The sequence below is a fragment of the Silurus aristotelis genome (genome assembly GCF_946808225.1).
Source record: "Silurus aristotelis genome assembly, chromosome: 10".
Classification (NCBI taxonomy): Eukaryota; Metazoa; Chordata; class Actinopteri; order Siluriformes; family Siluridae; genus Silurus; species Silurus aristotelis.
In genome coordinates, this window is record NC_139583.1 from 12,594,281 (window position 1) to 12,613,005 (window position 18,725).

Sequence of the window (18,725 nt, forward strand, 5' to 3'; positions counted from 1 at the left end):
AAAAATAGTAAAATAAGTTTCTAGAAATTAATCATTATTAAATGAGCCATCTGAATAAAAAAGTGATGTTTTGCTGCTCATTTGTACACTAGGAACTGTCTTCAACTCTAGTTTTTTAGACTACAGGAGGAATCACTGGATTCTTATGGAGAAATAATATATTTGTTCTTATTATTTAAAAAATAAGTTTGATTGAAAGCCAATAAAAATGGCTACCAACCAGAAATTTGTATTTCTGCTCATAAGTAGGACTATTTAATGGTAATGTGAAACAAATCTCGTAAAACATGAACCAGTGTAATCTTGTTTTCATTAGTACTAATTTCTTCTTTTTTTTCCCTTCATTTAATGGGTTTATACAGATTACAGCCAGTAAATTCTTTATATTATTTAGATTATATATATATATATATATATATATATATATATATATATATATATATATAAAATGTAATTATTATTTACATCATCTATAATCCTAAATAATAAAAAAATAAGTGGTGCTATTAAAATATATATAAATTATTTTTAAACTGTATATACAAACTGATAAAACATGACGCAATTCAAGGTCCGTTTTCATTTTTCAGCTATAGCTTCATATTTCACTTTGCTGTGTATCATGCACTATATGTTTTCCTAATGTGGATCGAAGCATTTGTCATCGGTCATCTACAGAAGCGTTGACACAGCGGTATATGATCAATAGATGTTTTTTTAATAATTTAATTAAAATCTTTTTTACTCATACACAATAAGAAGTGTCTATATACACACCTATAAAACGTTTTCATTATACATTCAACTGTTCATTGAACACAAAAAAAAAAACCTTTCAGTTGCCACTTTCACAAATCCGAACTACTCCTCTATATATAACTGCTGCCACAGTCTGGAAGCAGGCCTGGAGTAGATCTTTTCTCTTGCATGATTTTCCATGACCTTAACAGTAGGAGCTGAGCTTTCAGGACTTTATGCAGCACTGTGTTTCTGTCTCCCCTGAGGGCTGGGTCTGTAGCCAGAGCTCCAACATGTAGGTAATGCGGGTGACCACCAAAGGTCTTCCTCACGATGAAGCAGTCCCTGCTCGCATGATCTTAAAAAGGGCATTGATGTTGTTGTTTTTAATGGCTTCCCTGCAGGCGGTGATAACCTGGTTCTTCGGTTTTCCAACTGTGAGAGACAAATTGAAAAGCTATATTTAATTATATTCTCATTTCAAATATTTGTCATGTTTGAGAAAATAGAAAATGGCATTCCTTCCATTCATGTTAATCACGCATTAACACTGTAAACAAAAAGCATCACCTTGTTAATCATTGCTATAATTAAATAACATTTTAATCTGTTTATTATTAACAGATTAAATAAAATGGTACTAAATGGTCAGACCAGAAGTTACATAGAAATACCTTCTGAATAATCAGGTTTAAGGATTGTGCTAGAATGCATGATCAGATAGTATCAGCTGCTGTGGGTTCCACCATAAACCATCTCGAGTTTTATGCCTACCTCTCAGCCTGCCGGCTCTCTGAATGGCCTGATTCACAGCCTTGAGGCGGGTCAACAGAGCGTTGTGGTTGTTGGAGCGGATTTTATATTCGTTGATCAGATCTCGATTGAGGTCATACAGCTCAATGTAACGCTTTTTCGTGTTCTTTCTGTTAGAGGAGAGGTGCGGATATATGTGCAAAAGAAGGGGAAGACAGAATGAGACACGAGGGTAGACATCTACAATATAATAAAGCTGAATGAGTGGGCACTTACAAGTCCCCCATGAGCCTGGCATCTTCCGCCCGCACAAGCATATTTCTGATGTGGCTGGAGTGATCCGCCATGGCCGCAGTCAACTTCTGATGCACAGAGTGGAACTCGTCCACCTACACAGAAATGCACATTACCATGGATGTCCAGTATAACTTACATATCCTTTGTGTGACTGTCGTGGTTCATTCCATTTTACTGGTCCCTTCTAATCAAATCCTTACAAAAAAAAAGCATTTAGCCATTTAACTTTGGTTTATCTATTCCAGTGAGAATCCATTGGTGTACTGTTAGACAAAGCATTTATCTGACCTCTCACCGAGACAGTACAGCCAGGTTTACTCTCTTGCACTTGTAACTTTGGCACTGTAGAAATGCAAACTTGCAATCTCCCCAAATAGGGCAGACATTCTCCTCTTATACATTATGTGTACATGACATGAGTGAGCAGCTGCACACACAAATCTTTCAAAATAGTTCACAAAGCAAACTATTAGTGACCTCTGTTAGTGTGACTCGAAGCTCTTCAAAGTAGGCAGGAAAATCAGCCTCTGTCTGTAAATCTTCAATAGCCAAAAAGGTAGCTAGTGATTGGACCAGGTCTCCTGCCAGGTCGATGTCATCTGTACTTAGTGTTATCTAAAAGAGGCCCATTTGGGAGAAAAATAGTATTCATTCTAATGTTTAGTATTTCTAATCATTTTTTGTAACACGATAGTCCACATTTAAGTTATTGATAATGAGGATGCACACAAACCTCGCCACTGGAGTGCATGCTAATAGACAGCAGTCCTTCCCCACGCAATACTGTGAATGTGATATTTGGGCTGTTGATGCCCTCAGGCAGTAGAAAGTTCTGGTTCAGCCACATGGCAACCTGTAAATAAATACAGAGACTGCTGTAGTAAAGGCCAGCAAGGCAGGCACAGTTAAATCTTAGCAAAAACTAATGCCGCACTGCTCACAAACACGTCCAAGGTGTACCACCAGAGGGCATTATCGTACACTACATTTAATAAATGTTATGTATAATTACTATAAGACCCACTAGACCCACAATCTCTCAATATTCAAGGAAAGTATGCATCATGTTGGTGGAGTATTAGGCTTTCTTTAAAAAACAAAACAAAAACAACTTACTTTTCACACACATTCACTATTTAACTGAATATGAGGGAATTCTGGTTTGGTTGCCATATGTATAACTTCTACATATACATAAAGATGCTTAACTATTTGTACAAACATGATACAATTTCTATGCAAATGAATCCTGCCCAATGCAGTGGTGAATTGTTTCATCAATGAAAACTAAACTGCAATCACTGCTAGGAAGCCCCTCGGGCTGCACCAGATGTTTTTCAACTTTTTCCAAAGGCTTCCTTCTCTATGCTAAGCTGCATTGTAACCATGCCCTTTGAGAGTCCTTAGAGATGTATTCAATCCAAGGTGTATTCAATATCCTTGTTATTTAGAAGTTTTTGATATACAAATAAGGACACAGTTTTATTGGAAACATTACATTTTTCCTAACACAATAAAGAACATTTAGGTGATCAGAATAATTCTAAAACTAGTGCCTGAGACAACCTATAATTTGCAAATCCTACCTACATAAAAGGGTGAAAATGCACTAATGTTATAGCTATTGGGCAGGTGCAATATAAAAAAAATATATGTTAATAAAGAAACAAGAAGCTTTCATGCAAGTGAAACTGATTTATAATTTTTCCTAATGTACATTCCTATCCACAGCATTAGATGCACCCAAATCTCTCTTTTTTCCCTGTGCAACAATGGAAATACAAGTTATAAAGTGCATTAAGAGCAAAAAGCCATTTGGGATTCAGCCTTCTCACTAGGCAGATAATCACTATTACCCAAGAAAAAGCAGTAAATACATTGTGCCTTGTCATGCATGTGTTGCTTGTTATGAATAAAAGTGCTTGCAAATTTACAGCAGGAAAAATGAGGCTTCAGTGTAATTGGAGCAAGATGACCTAGACTGCACATGTCAGATTTTAACAGGAGTTTGAAATCTGCATTTAAAAGGTCATCTTGTCAATCCTTTTTGGGTTAACAGGTCTCTCCTAATTCAAATATATATAAGACCTGGAATTGTATGACGAGGGTGTTTCCAAGATTGCTGCCAACAGACTTTACATTATAACACCTTTGCTTCAGTGCAGCACAAAACACAAAAACAAAATGGGACCATTTAAAAGGCATCTTAAGAAACTGATGGTCCTCTGTGTTTGTATCAGTGTGTATTTGAATGTTTACTTTACCCTTTGTGGCCTGTCGTTGACACTGAATGTAACTCTTCCCTTTGGCTGGGGGGTGGAGGGGTCAACTTGAAGGTCGTACATGGAGAAGCGAGGCAGCTGACGAGTTATCTCGAACACATGAAACTGCGTACTGAAGAAAAGGGACATCAAATGCAAAAAGCGTCCAAACTCAGCACCAACGTACCAAAATTCTGTTAAAGGGTTAACAACATTTCAGCTCAAAACAATGACCAAAGCTCCCTGAAATTACTCTGAATCAACATCACATGCTTTGTGTTGCACCAGTTGTTAATAATTAAATGAAGAAGGTTTAACAATAGTGGGTTAACAATGTCTAATGTCTTCCTAAAAGTATGTGAAATGGAGGAATCTCATAGGATCATTGTTCAACAGGTTTTCCACTGTTTCCAAATGTGATCTGACATGAGAATTTGCATGATTTATTCACAGAGCTTTTCTTTGTTAAAGAAACAAAGTCATTAATAATTCAGTGAGTGATATAAATGTAACCACAATGTTCATCCTATTTGAAGCAATTTTCTGTTTTGCTTTCTGTTCTTTGATCTCAAAAGCAGTCAAATTCCAAATGTCAGTGAATATCGACCGTGAAAATATTCTTATCAACGATGCCAAACATAACATTTTACATTAAACATTTTGTTCTGGATTTCAAGAATGGAAACATTAAAATTAAAAGTATATATTTTTCATTCAACTTTCAGCCCTGCTGTTTTCTTAATGCCGGATCTTCTGCAAGAACACGGTTATTCTGGTTTAATCATTTTCCATTTAGCCTTTTTCTCTGCAATTTTACCATTTAGACCTCTGGCCTGACCAAATACTGATATCGTTATCGACACGGAAAAAAAGACCAACCTTGTCCTCCCGCCAACAAAGGCTTTAATGTGCAGATCTACTGGAATGTCTTTTGGAGGAATTATGGGAACACAGATGCAGCCAGACAAAGTCTGAGCACTAGGGTGCACCACATGACTCTCTCCCTCAAAAATGCCTTCAGCAAAAATCAGCACAGCACGAATGATGGTTTCTAAAAGAAGAGAGAAAGAACGTGCATAGAAAAGAACATGTGGGACCTAGGGGAAATTATAAGGCAGGAGAAGTCAGTGCAGGAAGTAAGAATGGTGAATTATAAATAGGTTGTCTCACTTGTCATGAGGTTACAGGCTTTTTTAAGGTGTTTGAGGTGAGTGATAATACTAATAGAGAACCTACCATTTGGTGTAGATATGCTAAGCTCTATGTGTGCTCTCTGGCTCTCAGTGGCTGCTCGTACACTCAAGGCTGTCTGGAGCTGAGTGTTGGCAGGAATGACACCCATCTGACTTTCTCCGTCTGAGGCACCTGGAACAGCCTGCCATAAGGCGAAATAAGTATTCAGACACTTTTTTATTTTTGTTATTTATAATACTTCCAGTATCAACAGATGAACAAAAGTGGATGCATAAATAAGCATTAAAAACTAAATTGTACAAAGAAAAAAGTATTGACTCTGTATAAAAATGTATATGTAAGTGTTATATTAAACCCTCGTCCAGTGTTCAGAAATAGTGCCACAACTGTTGGTCGAGCTTTTGAAGTTTACTAAGATTAAGTGCTGTAAAAATATATCAGATCAATATTTTTTTTCTACTTTTTTTTTTTGCTTAAATCTGTTGATCAACCTCAGTTCTGAACCACTAAATAATTTTTGTTAAGGCCAGGATTTGTCATTTTTAATAGCGAATTTACTTAGTGACGTCACAGATATGGGGAAAAAACACATAAAATGCAATTTTAATATAAAAAGTGATTTTGGACTGGATTTTTTTTTTTTTTTTTACCATTTATCACAGTCTTGGATGTATCAAAGATTAGAAACAAAACTGACTTTTATGCATTGTTATTTTTTTTGCAGCATCAGCTTAAATTTTGTTATTGCCTGATTTTCCCCATTGACTGATTATAACGAAAATTTTTACTATATATATTCATTTTTTTAAGTTAGTAGTGCCCCCTGTTGGGAAGAGGTTACATTTGTGCTTTTTACTGTTGACAAACAGATGGCGCCACAAGACCATAAAATAGAGCTGTGGAGGGCCAGCTTTCCACAATCACTTTTTATATTTAAATTGTCATTTTGTGTGTTCTTTCCCCCCCATATCTATGACGTCACTAATTAAATTGGCAATATATTACCGCTGACGTAGCAACATTTTTACAATCATTATAACCAAATATATGTCAAAGTACGTTCTTCATCAAGAATCATTCCATTAGCTGAAACACATCGAAAGTTATGGGCTAAAGGAATCATCCGGTGGCTAAACAAAACCAGAAAACTGGAAAAGGGTTAAAAAAAATCAAGTTCTTAAACAAAGTGAAGGGACACCATGTCATTATAAAACTGTGCTGGGAATTTTTCATAGTATCTGATATATAAAGCAAGATATATTCAAGGATGAAATCTCATTGATTAAAAAAAATGAATCTGGGGTGAAGGTGGACAACAACCCCAAATATCTCACCAAATTGAGTTCAACACCAGGACCCTAGTGACCTTAGGGAACTAAACTAAACGTTTGTACCTACTAGTTTCTAAATATATATATATTTGTTAATGCAAATCAATACATACTTTTTGCTCATAAAGAAAGTGTATGAAACTTTGAAGTGAATATACTGTATGCAATAGAAACATATTAAATAGCAAGAAATGTCCACACCCTGTACAACACTGAACGACCGTCACTCAGCTTCTTTAACTAGAACTCATGTCTTGTCTACTGAAAATATATATTTTTTGCACATGCATAAGCTGTATGTATACCTTGTTATTTTCTTCATAGTTTCGTAGCTCCAGTAACAGGTTCTGTTTACGCTGACTCAACTCTCTAACGAGGTCTTGTTCCATGCTTGCATCCATAAGGTTCCCCTTCATCTCTTTACTGGCTGGGAGGTAGCCACGCACTATAGATAGGCAGGCAAGTGAAGATACGTGGATAAACAAACACTGAAGTCTTCATTTACATGCCACTACTTCAAAATATGTCAGATAATTTCAGTAGTATGGGTGAAATATTTAAACTTATATTCATTCATAGGTTTGTTATACACATTATGTTATACACACTAGGTAAAATAATACTCCAGTAAAAGTAAGTGTCCCTTAAAACTTTCACTTGAGTAAAAGTACAAAAGAATTTGCCTATAAATGTACTTAAATATCCAAATACTATGATTTATTATGACTATAATGTCCTATTATCCTCTTGTCTATTGTCCTCTTGCTTAATCAACTCGGTTTATGTGAAAAGACTCTAATGTTTCTCTTAGCACACCGATCTATTAATAGAATGATATTAATGAGTAAAACATTGATTGATATCTATTAAAATGATTAAGAGACTAAAACCTTCTTTTCAATGGCTTAAAAAAAATCAAGCAACTAAGGACCTGGGTGTTGTGGCGAGTTTGAGTCAGGAGTTTCTTCTATCGTTTATTACTATCAAAACTGACGCTTAACTGTATGTTCATGCTAAATAGATACCACTAAGCGGCAATGGCGTTTCTAGGCCCTGGGTGAACCACGCCATGACCCAACTTCTCCCTATTGATTAGTTTCAGCTTTGAAAATCTCCTTTTTGCTTCAGCTACAATCACTAGAGGAGTAAGACATTTTCTCAAAGCAGTCCACGAATTTGGATACATTTCTGAGAGCATTATACATGTATAAATATCACCCTAAATGCATTTTTAAATCAAACTAGTTATCAAACTCTTAAAACCAAGAACCAAACAACTCCTTGGCTAATTGTAGCCATAAGATACATAAAACATCTATATATTTATAATATAAACTTTCTTTTAGCTTCTCCCATTAGTGGTCACCACAGTGGATCATCCGCATGTTTGATTTGGCATGTTTTTTTGCTGGATGCCCTTCCTAACGCAACCCTCCCCATTTATCTGGGCTTAGGACCGGCACAAAGAGTACACTGGCTTGTGCAACCCTGACCAGGAATCGAACCCGGGCCGCAGCGGTGAGTGCGCCGCATTCTAACCACTAGACCACCAGGAAACCTCTATATATTTATAATATATGTCTTTTAAATTAGCCCTTTTGTTTTTTAGCTGCACTGGATATTTTCCTTACTGAACTTGTTCAGGAGCTTTTCAGTACAATCACAGAAAACCTTTATGACATCAACTCAATTTAAGGTAACCAACCCAACTAGACTAGATTGGCTGTAATTGTTTTGTTGCTACACACATTATGATAAACTACATACTGTAACTTATAATGTTATGCAGCTAAAAGAAATGTTGTTCTAAGCATATAAGCATAGCAGGCAACAGCATCATCTAAGTGACACCCAGTTTTTAGCCTAATTTCATAAAATGCATTAGCTTATACTATCCTCATAACGAGATGAATGATAGAGCAGCATACACACCTTTATCTTTTGCACGTCCCTCCCTACTTCTTTCCTCTTTTTCTGAATTGGGCTTTTTTTTTTTTGTCATCCATATTTTGAATTTGGATTCAGCTCTCCTTACTGATATGAAGTAACCCAACCTTCACATCTCCTTTCTCAGTGTATGAGTGAGGGAACTTCTCCGAGCGGTGAGGGCACACTCCGATTCCCGACCATGTACAGTGACCGTGACATGACATCATAATTGACCATGCAAATAAGCGGTACACAACAGCAAAACAAACGATAGATTTTTTTTGTTGTTGTTGTTGTTGTTGTTGTTGTGTGGACGCCCCGTGCTGCCCCACGGCAAGATGTCGCCCTGGTCGGCAGCCAAAGTCACCTAAATTCACCACTGCCATTTGGCAATCAAAACAAGTTTAAAACAGAGCGCGCGCTCTACCCTTATTGGTTTACTGCGTGTTTGACCAGTTACGTTTATATCCGCTCATAAAGAAAAAGAAACGATCGATTTTGCAAAATGTAGTTGAGAAAAAAGTATGATATTTATTAAGCTTTGATATGTAGTGAAGTTAAAGTCTCCCCGAATGGAAATACTTCAGTAAAGTACAGTAACGAATTACATTTACTTCGTTACTGTCCACCGCTGTAGAGAAGACATCACAACAGACTTAAAATCTTAGCCGTACTGGTCCAAGGGTGTCTGAGATTTCTTTTTAAAACAGTACTGGCTGAAACATGCTTTTCTGGGTCGAAGATCATTTAATATTTGATATTATAGCAATGGAGAAATAATGATGTTACAACATGTAATCGTTTATATAGCTGGCAAAGCATCCTGGAATAATTAGGCTTACAGGGAATTATTTAATTACAAACGCACCCAGAGTACGATTTAATGCTGTAAATACATATCCCTATTCCCTATTATTATTACATAGTCCCTAATGCAACACACTGATGAAAGTGAGGTCAGAATTTAATCTTTAAAATGAAATCTACTGTAGCTTTTTATTTATTTTTATCTGGTGATATAAGGCTAATGCAGTGAAGTTTTTTAGTTTTTCAGTTTACTATGTTTTATGCATGTACCTAATAAAAAGGAATACTGTGTGAATATACTATTTCTCTGGCATGTTCTCATTAAAATTACAGCTTGAAATGGTTTTGACATGCTATTGTTCTTTTATGTAGTGAAAGCATTCCTACAGAAACAGATCCCACATGACATGTTAAGTTCAGCTATAATAGTGTAAAGCCATGCAATGTCAAACCATACATACGTTACTTTCATTTGTGTTATAGCAAAATATGTAAATATATTACTCAATACAATACTCTTTGTAGATGCTGTACTACCTTCCCCCTCCACAGAGGTGCAAATAAGCTGAACCTGTCCGTCCATGCGATAGTCTCCTTCTACCACACCAGCCACTGACGAAGAAAAATTGTCCTTGAAGATCACTTCACCGGTTCGGTCGCTACGAGCGTCGATCTAGACAAGCGTCAGAACGGATATCTCGTAAAGAGGTAAAAAATGATGAAACAATCACGTCAGATACAGCTATAAAAAAAAAAACGTCTCACCTTTCCATTAGACCAGCCAGTTATAAGTTCTGCAACTCCATCCCCATTGAGGTCAAAAGCATGAATGCTCATTGCATGATTTTTGGACTATGAAAAGAGAAACATATGTGTTAGTTTTATTATATGTGATATGTGTTAGTATAATTAGTATTATGTGTTATTATGTTAACAGCTTGTTTGTACTGAATAGTAAATACATTTTTTTTACTTTTACCAGAAACAGTACCTTGATTCTCCAGTAGCGGGCAGTGCGATCATACACTCCCACTGTTCCATTGGCCAAAGCATAGCCAAACCTGCTGCCATGCATGAAACACAGTGATGTCACAGTCTGGGAAGAAGAGAAAGTCAGCAATAAAACAGCAGTTAGAATTTTTTACATGATTCTATGATTGTATAAGCCCAAAGAATTATAAGCAGCAATCAAATATTTATTTCCACATGGTTACCTCATTCTCTGCCATCTCAGACACCAGCTCATCCTCTCTAAATACCCTGATGTCAAAATCTTCTGAACCCACAAGAAGCTGCAAATAGGACACAGTGTGTAGAACTGTTTAATAAAATAATACAATTAACAAATACAACATGGAGTGAATACATCAGAATCCCAGGGACAAAAAGATTTCATAGCCAGACTATTAAGCTTTAATTCAGTATTGTCTAGAGGAAAAGCAAGTTTATTAAATTGAAATGTTTCTACGATGCATTTCACAATGGTTTAACATACAGCAATGCAGTCACTAGAGTTTAAGCTACCTGTTCCAAATCCTTATGCATGCTATATTAGACACAGCAACCAAAGAAATTATATGAACGACAGCATTATTGGATAAAAAGCTTTTTTTTCTAGGTAAATGAATTAGCATGCACATGATGCATGATCTTCTTTACAGGATCAGGAATATAGTGCTATGTGTAAACACTACAGAATTTTTGTACTTAACTAGCTAATCTGATTGGTATATTTTATGAAATTATTTTAGCTTTTTTTTTTTTTTTTTGCCTAGCCAGTTTACCATGTAACAAAAACACAGGACTGGGTACAAGTTAGAGTGTTTACTGTGCTATTTAATAAATACATGCATAGTATTTTTCTGTAAATCATGGTTATTGTATATATGTAATATACACAATATGTAATATATATTGTATGCATTTTGCCATTATTATCAATTAAGTTACTTAGAGTAGCAGACTATAGAGGGTCATCATACATCATACTTTGGTCTCCCATTCTCATCAATTGCTTGAGCTTTATCCTTTCCAACATTTTATTGTTTTTATAGGTACACACATTATACATGCTGGTATCATTCCACAAAGCTTAGTGGAAAAGGTAAAGGTAAATAATTTGTTAGTACTGCCTTGTCATTCATATGCAATTTTGACATTTTTGTAATAAAAAAGTAATATTATGAAGTTAAATCACAACTGGACACATTTGACATGAAAAATGAAGGGTAAATGTAAATAGAAATCTTACTTCTAGTTGAACTAGGTTGTGTTTAAACAATCTTTTATTCAATTCAGTACCTATTTTATTAAGATCAGGGTCAGGTTTGACTGTTGACTGAATAGTTAATCCACCTACCAGCTTTTTTTGGGAGGCTGTAAAAAAAATTACGAAACAGTATACGAACATTAGGGTGACTGCAACTCTGTGCCATCATGCCGCCCGACTGTGTAAACTATATATATGTACATTGTCTAAACAGTGCAGTTATTCCTTACCTCATTCCTCCCATCACCAGTAAAATCACACAGCACCATTGATCTCACGTTATCACCAGTCACCTTACAGAAACAAATATATATACTTTAAAATACTTAATTTCCATTAAAACCTTTCTTTGAAATAAATGAAAGAAACAAATGCACTGCAGACTGTCTTACTGTCCAGAACTGATCATTTCCCTTATAGTCAAAGCCTTGAAGAGCGCAGTTTCCTCCAATGATGGCGAGGGGCGATTGGATGTTTCCTAACTTTCCCAAAACAATGGCATTCGCCCCATCTGCCACCTGTAACACATAAACGGCAAAATAGAGAAAGCCTTAAGTGGAATAGTTTATAGACCACTATATTTACCACTTAATTTGAAACATGGATTCAAGATTAAAAAGGGTTTTGAAGCATGTTATCTCTTGAAAAGTTGAAACCATGAGACTTATACTATATGTATGTTACTCACCTCCCTGTAGAATATGTCAGCATTGTCATGTACATCATAAGCCAACAGGTTGGTTTGGGAGCCCACCAAGAGTGTGTCCCCTGTCATATTGGGACCCAAAGTACCAGCCGTTAGACAGCTTACTGCCTGGTTAATGTTAAGCAAGGTGATGTCAGAGTCTTGGGTACTCTGGCTCAGTCGATGAGCTGTTTGCCTTTTTGCCCGGCTGTGAGGGTTGTGGATGAAAACCTAGAGAGTGTCACTGGGATTTAGATGGGGTTTAAAGTAGAGAAATTCTGAACAAAAAATCATGCTAATCTTACCTTGCCGGCTTGCGTTGCTGCAGTCAGACATGGATGAATGCCATCAAATTTCCCCACAGTCACCATCCGTGGATTAATTTTATGGTTCAGCTTTAGAGTGAAGATTGGGACTAACATGGTGGCACAGGGTTGTGCAAGGCTAGGGTCTGAATCAGGTCAAAGGTGATTAAAGATTATTTGGTGATTTAGAGTAAACAGAACAGCATAGGTGTATAATAGTTTGGTATAAAAGTCATGCTGGACCACATTAATGCTAAGTGTAGAAATCCTCTTGTCATTCTAATTAGAATAAACAGCTTAGGGGGCGTCTGGCGCCTGAGGACCAGCGGTTGCCTAGCAACACAGCGCGCTTGGGAAGGCTTTTGTCAAGCTACGTTTGCTAGCGTGCTTCATAACTATTTTTTTTTATTTACCTAACCCAATTCAAAACATCAACAGTTAACAACAACAGACATGTATTACCACATTCGTTCAGAGTCGAGTAGAAAATCGAGATCTGTCTACCGGCATTAGATGTGTGCTTCACTTGGCTAGCTAACTAGCAGTTCGACATAAAGATGGCTTTTCAGTTGGAATACTTAAAACATTTATACTAATGTGTGACACTACATTTGACATCTTAACAACTTACCCCAATCCTTTATTCGCTGACAGGCAAGAATCGTACTTAGTTACGGTCCTGATTAGCATGCTAAACAGGAGAGATTCCCAGCTCTTCCACGCATGCGCAGGATTTATGACGCAGGAGAATCCTGGAGAAAAAACTGTGGCGCATAAGAATAGTGTTCAGGATCTCTCATGTTATTATTTATCCGTCATAAAAACTAAAATTAGATATAAATATGAGCCGATCAGTCTGTGAAGTTTAATAAGAATTTTTTACCGTAGAAGAATGTTGTTGAATCTACAACCTCTTCATCTAAAACATCCTTGCTGTTATTTTTAACTAGAAAAATTACAAATGTTTCACCTAAAATGGAATCCAAGTTCGTCATATTTGGGAATCTTAAAGGAACTACCCCATTTCTTTAATATTTGACTTTTTCTTCTCCTATCCTCTCTGCTTTTCTTTCTCTCAGTTTTGGTGTCTTCTAATTGATTGATCCATGACAGTAAATTAAAGTAGATGCATTTATTTGTCAAATGTATATTACCTTCTGATCAATAACCAAGAGCCTTACCCATTAAGCCCCCACCTCCCTTTATTTATTTTACATATTCCAGCTGTGGACAGAGCACATAGTTAGCCATTATACAGCACATCTGGAGAACACAGGGTTAAGTGCCTTGCTGAAGGGCCAAACAGTGGACAGAGCTGGGGCTTGAACCCCCACCCTTATGGTTAATAACACAGAGCTACAGCTGCCTTGTGTGGCATTTCTGTTTCCCCCATTGTTGTTCTGATATGTGTGGGATAATTTCTTGAGTAAGTGTGACATTACTGTTAAATAGCTTTTTTTAACAGTGTAGTTACATTGTACTTGTGTGTCGTTTTGGGGGTTATTAGTATGGGTGACTCCTTCAATAAAAATCAATTGGAAAAATTCTGGTGGAAAGTACTGGATGTTTCACTCGGTTCCTGCGAGACAACGCTGCACTCGCCACTGAGTGCAAAACTCAATTTCTGTTTGTTGTGTCCTCGTGCGCTGGGAGCGCGTGCACACACAACAGTCAGCGGAAGTGCCGTGTGCAGAGAGAAAGAGAGAGAGAGAGAGAGAGAGAGAGAGAGAGAGAGAGAGAGAGAGAGAGACACCACGCAAGAGCAGTGATTGCGGTTCACAATTTAATCTCTGATAAAATTTGTATAAACAATCACATTGCACCAAATGTAAAATAATAATAATCATAATAAACAAATCAAACCCCTAATCGATATACTTGTAAATGAAATAATAACATTGACGAAGAGAAAACCCTCTCATAAAACACATTTATATGGCCGGAAATGACGTAACGCTGTGCTAGGAAAAAAATAAACACACAAGTTAAAACTGTGTATAAATATTTAATTTAACTTTATTTATTTATTATCTTTATTATACATTTGATCATTTAACTTAGACATAACATATATATTAGACTTTCTAAATGTATTTTTTAAAAATCATTAGTCTTTGTCTTTTAATAAAATAAAATAAAATGAAATAAAATAAAATAAAAACATTTGTAATAGTTAGTATTTATTTGATTGCAGGTTGTAAGTGAAAATAAGAGATAGATAGATAGATAGATAGATAGATAGATAGATAGATAGATAGATAGATAGATAGATAGATAGATAGATAGATAGATAGATAGATTAATGAATATGTTGTGGTCTTTTTGCTTTGTAAAGGCACGTGGTTTATTGGCGTTTCCTTGTGCATTGAGGAAGGGCCGTGTGCATTGAGTGACTAAAGCAAACCCTTCTCATCAGGAAACAAACATTTCTTATATTATCTGAATATCAGAACTCCTAATTGAACTATTATAAATAAATTGAAATAAAAAGTGTCTCAGTCTCATTTGCACACGTTCTGCTTTCCCTCTGAAATATCATCGCACCATAATAGCAGGCTGTGAGAAGCTTTCCGAGGTAAATTAAAAGCTTTTCTGTTAGAGAAAGACTAGTGTTTAGTAAATAATGACAGAAACAAGGCGCTGATTGAAGGCAGGCGTGTGCATAATTACCGCTTTGCACCCAGTCTGGATGCTGTAATCGGGTCAGTCAATGAGCTGGAAGACGTGTGCAGTGTGTTTGGGGGCGGAGCCTCTGCTTTTGCGCGCGTCTCCGCCGCAGCAGTGCGCTATAAATTCTTCACCTGCGCACTCACCAAACACATTCAACTTCCAAACACCCGAAGAAAAGCTTCTACGCAATTACAAACCTCCCAGCGAGTATTTTTTTTTTGAAGACTGAAATGGATCCCTGTGAATGCTCCAAGAGTAAGTAGTATACACGGTTTTGTTTATTTTCCTTGAGCTGATTTTCGGGTTGTTAAAAAGCTATTCCTCTAACGCCAATATATGTTTCTTCTCCAGCTGGAACCTGCAACTGCGGCACATCCTGCAAGTGCACAAACTGCCAGTGTACATCCTGCAAGAAAAGTAAGCGCTTTAAATTTCGCTTTAAAATAAAAAACTTTTTTTTTTTTTTTTTTTTTTTTTGGTGGGGTGTTCTTTCACTTGCTTACAATTCTACATCCGTATATCCTCCTTCCCCAGGCTGCTGCTCCTGCTGCCCCTCTGGCTGCAGTAAATGTGCCTCTGGATGTGTGTGTAAGGGCGACACCTGTGACTCCAAGTGCTGTCAGTGAAGACCCCAGCATTGTTCCCACCCTGTGCATTTTGTCCAATAAATGGATTCAGCGTTACCTGTACTTTTTGTGATTAATTTCTCAAACATGATTAATGTCTTGAACATTTCAATCTTCGGCTTTTTCTAATTAAAGCACATTTTGAAAATGAGCCATTTTGTTGAGTCGGTTCTTGTGGTCCAGAGGTGCCTGAATTTTCTTTTTTTTTTTTTTTTCCCCCCTTTTATGAAGTGTAAAATTCTCTGGTATAAATTCAATGTATTTTAAGGGCAAAGTTTATTGTTATTGTACAATACTGTTCAAAGCCAAATACAGCTATTCACTGACCTCTTATGAAAGACAAGGTGCTAGTTCTTGTTTTTCAGTGTGGCATATATAATTTTTTTTTTTTCCCTCCTAAAGAACAGTGGGCCAAAAAAAAGGTTCCTGATTTGGGCATCTATTGTAGCTGTGTTGTATGCAACTCAATGATGGGTATTGTGCATAATTAATGAATTAAACTAGGCCTATGCACAGTGAATTTTTTTTTTTTTTTTTTTTTTTTTTTTTAAATAAACCTTCTTAACCACCCACATACTTATTGATTTGTCTTGGGTTGTTTTAAATGTTTTAGTTGCAAAGGAATTATTTACTTCTCTTGTAAGAGTAAGCAAATCTTAGATTTTCTGCACAAAGTGAGTGCTCAAAGTGTTGAGATTTTTTAAAACCTACACTCGCCCACCTCATTAATGCATTCCTCTGAGTGCTAGAGTACCAGGCTGTATTTAAACTAGATGTTTGGGGTGGAGGAAAAGTTTTGCTGCAAAAATGTCATTTTATAAATAAATTTTATAAATCATTTAGTTTAGTGTGTAGTCTTAAATTTTAGGTCTCATATACTGGTGTCATTAGGTGACTGAAATATTATAATCCTGGTATACTGCTGTGAGGTTTAAAAATTTTCAGTTTTAAACATCTATGCTTTTATCTGTGGCCAAAGTTTTGCAGACACCTGACCATCATAGCAATATATGTGCCTTAGCTTCTTAGCTCTGTGTTTTCTGTGGTGTAGATTTATGTTGATAAATGTAGCATCAGGGTTCTGGAGGAATGTTGTTTCATTTCACTGTGTACTGCATCAGCTATATATGGTTGAAATGACAATAAAAGCTTCTTGACTTGCCTTCCTGAAATGTTGGTCCCACTGTTGTAACCTACACAACTGCCTCCTCACTTGGCATAACTACTGCATCACTTTTGGCTGAATGGTCAAATTCCCATAACCGTACTCCAAAATCTACTGGCAAGCCTTCCCAGAATAGTTATTATAATAACAAATTGGAGACTTAGACTTTAATGAGATCTTTCAACAAATCACATTTAGATTTTTTTATAAGGTGTACACAAACGTTTGGCTGTATATTGTGAAAACTGGTGGCTTTGTTTGCTGGAGTGCATTTTGCTAGCGCATTTCCTCTGTGTTAGAAGGCCTGGGGTGCAGTTTACATTCCAGTTCATCTAAAGGGATTTATTGAGTCTGAGGTTGAGGCTCCTGTACAACCCTAAACTGTTACCTCAATGTACACAACAGCAAGTAGGGGATTCTGTCTCTAATGGGATGTTTTAACAAAGCACATATTAATTTGATTTTGAAGTGTACAGAAAAGTTTGGCTGTATCAGTGGTGGGATGTGAGGGCCAGGAAGACCTTCTCTGCTGGCCTAAACACTATCAAAAGCAATGACCTACATGTACAATCTAAATTCATATATTTGTTGCATTAAATTGTATTAATTTATTCCCAACACACTATTCTCCTTATTTCGTAGAGTTTCTCTTGGCTGCACTGCTTTGAGTACGTGTATGTGGATATTAGAATTTTTTTTCCAATCAGATTTTAGCCTTTATGTGCTGTCATGTCAATCTAATCTTCCCAGGGCCTTCAGAATTAGTAGTGCTGGCTGATGTACCTTAGACCAGCGGTCCCCAACCTTTTTTGTGCCACAGACCGGTTAAATGTCAGACAATATTTTTACAGACCGGTCTTTAAGGTGTGGCGGATAAATACAACTAAATAAAATAATACAACCAGCATAAAAACTGGTATTTTCTAAATATAATAATACATGTGAATCCACTGTGTTGTTTTTTTTTTTTGTTCATTTTGTTAGCTTAGGGCTTGGGGGTTTCAATTTAGATGTAATGTATTATGAGTTACGGGCCGGAGCAGCCCCTTTAAGAAGGTAGCGGATGGAGGTAAGACATGTGACCGAGGCAAACATCTTGACAGCCATCTAGAGTAAGTCATAGACATATGTGGTGGAGAGAATCCGGTAATTCTCCAAAATAAAACATTGTTCAGAATCAGATAATAAATAAGAACGGAAATAATGTAAGTTATGTATTCTTTCTGTGCGGCCCGGTACCAATTGACCCACACAACGGTGGCGGTCTGTGGCCTGAGGGTTGAGGAGCACTGCCTTAGACTATATTAGCAATGCGTCTGTTTTTTTAACCAATCAGATTTCAAATTCATTTCACAGAATAGCGTCAGCATTTTTCTGTCCTCTGATTGGTTGGTCAGAGGGAAACTGTTACAGACAAGTTCTACTGGCAAAACACATTTGTAGCGATCTGCACACATTAATACACCTGAGTTAGACTTTGAAATTGATTTGAGAAATTGGCTTACAGCCTCTGAGGATCGGTGCAAATTATAAGTATGCATATCTGGTGAGTAGGTTGTATTTTATTTAAATTTGTAATGTTTTTGTCAAGTTATTAGACAAATATTTATTTTGAACTGCTCCAGATGATGTAGGTGCACAGATGCGGTTGTAGTGTAGAGGTTTGGAGCTTGCTTTAGTAAAATGGTATTCACC

General features: G+C 36.5%; 2 protein-coding genes across 2 annotated transcripts; one reads left to right on the top strand and one right to left on the bottom strand.

Moving 5' to 3' along the window:
• Positions 1-697: 697 nt before the first annotated feature.
• On the bottom strand, positions 698-13,333 carry bbs2 (Bardet-Biedl syndrome 2). The gene is made up of 18 exons (XM_083552062.1): positions 13,201-13,333; positions 12,570-12,715; positions 12,268-12,495; positions 11,972-12,097; positions 11,810-11,872; positions 10,525-10,602; positions 10,302-10,406; positions 10,076-10,162; positions 9,848-9,983; positions 6,880-7,019; positions 5,286-5,424; positions 4,929-5,100; positions 4,053-4,182; positions 2,522-2,641; positions 2,266-2,403; positions 1,768-1,880; positions 1,513-1,661; positions 698-1,173 (listed from the first exon to the last, which is right to left on the bottom strand). The coding sequence occupies exons 2-18, from the start codon at positions 12,684-12,686 to the stop codon at positions 1,067-1,069; spliced, it is 2,148 nt and encodes a 715-aa protein (XP_083408188.1). The 5' UTR covers positions 12,687-12,715; positions 13,201-13,333; the 3' UTR covers positions 698-1,066.
• A 1,999-nt stretch (positions 13,334-15,332) lies between these two features.
• On the top strand, positions 15,333-16,016 carry mt2 (metallothionein 2). The gene is made up of 3 exons (XM_083552158.1): positions 15,333-15,494; positions 15,591-15,656; positions 15,774-16,016. Exons 1-3 carry the CDS (start codon positions 15,470-15,472, stop codon positions 15,863-15,865), a joined length of 183 nt encoding a protein of 60 aa, XP_083408284.1. The 5' UTR covers positions 15,333-15,469; the 3' UTR covers positions 15,866-16,016.
• Positions 16,017-18,725: the final 2,709 nt, after the last annotated feature.

Coding starts and splice junctions, on each gene's coding strand:
- mt2 (XM_083552158.1), top strand. CDS start 15,470: ATGGATCCCTGTGAATGCTCCAAGA. Junction 15,495..15,590: donor TCCCTGTGAATGCTCCAAGA/GTAAGTAGTATA, acceptor TTTCTTCTCCAG/CTGGAACCTGCAACTGCGGC. Junction 15,657..15,773: donor GTGTACATCCTGCAAGAAAA/GTAAGCGCTTTA, acceptor CTCCTTCCCCAG/GCTGCTGCTCCTGCTGCCCC.
- bbs2 (XM_083552062.1), bottom strand. CDS start 12,686: ATGTTAGTCCCAATCTTCACTCTAAAGCTGAACCATAAAATTAATCCA. Junction 4,183..4,928: donor TTTGTTGGCGGGAGGACAAG/GTTGGTCTTTTT, acceptor CCTTTTCTTCAG/TACGCAGTTTCATGTGTTCG. Junction 1,662..1,767: donor GCCAGGCTCATGGGGGACTT/GTAAGTGCCCAC, acceptor CTCCTCTAACAG/AAAGAACACGAAAAAGCGTT.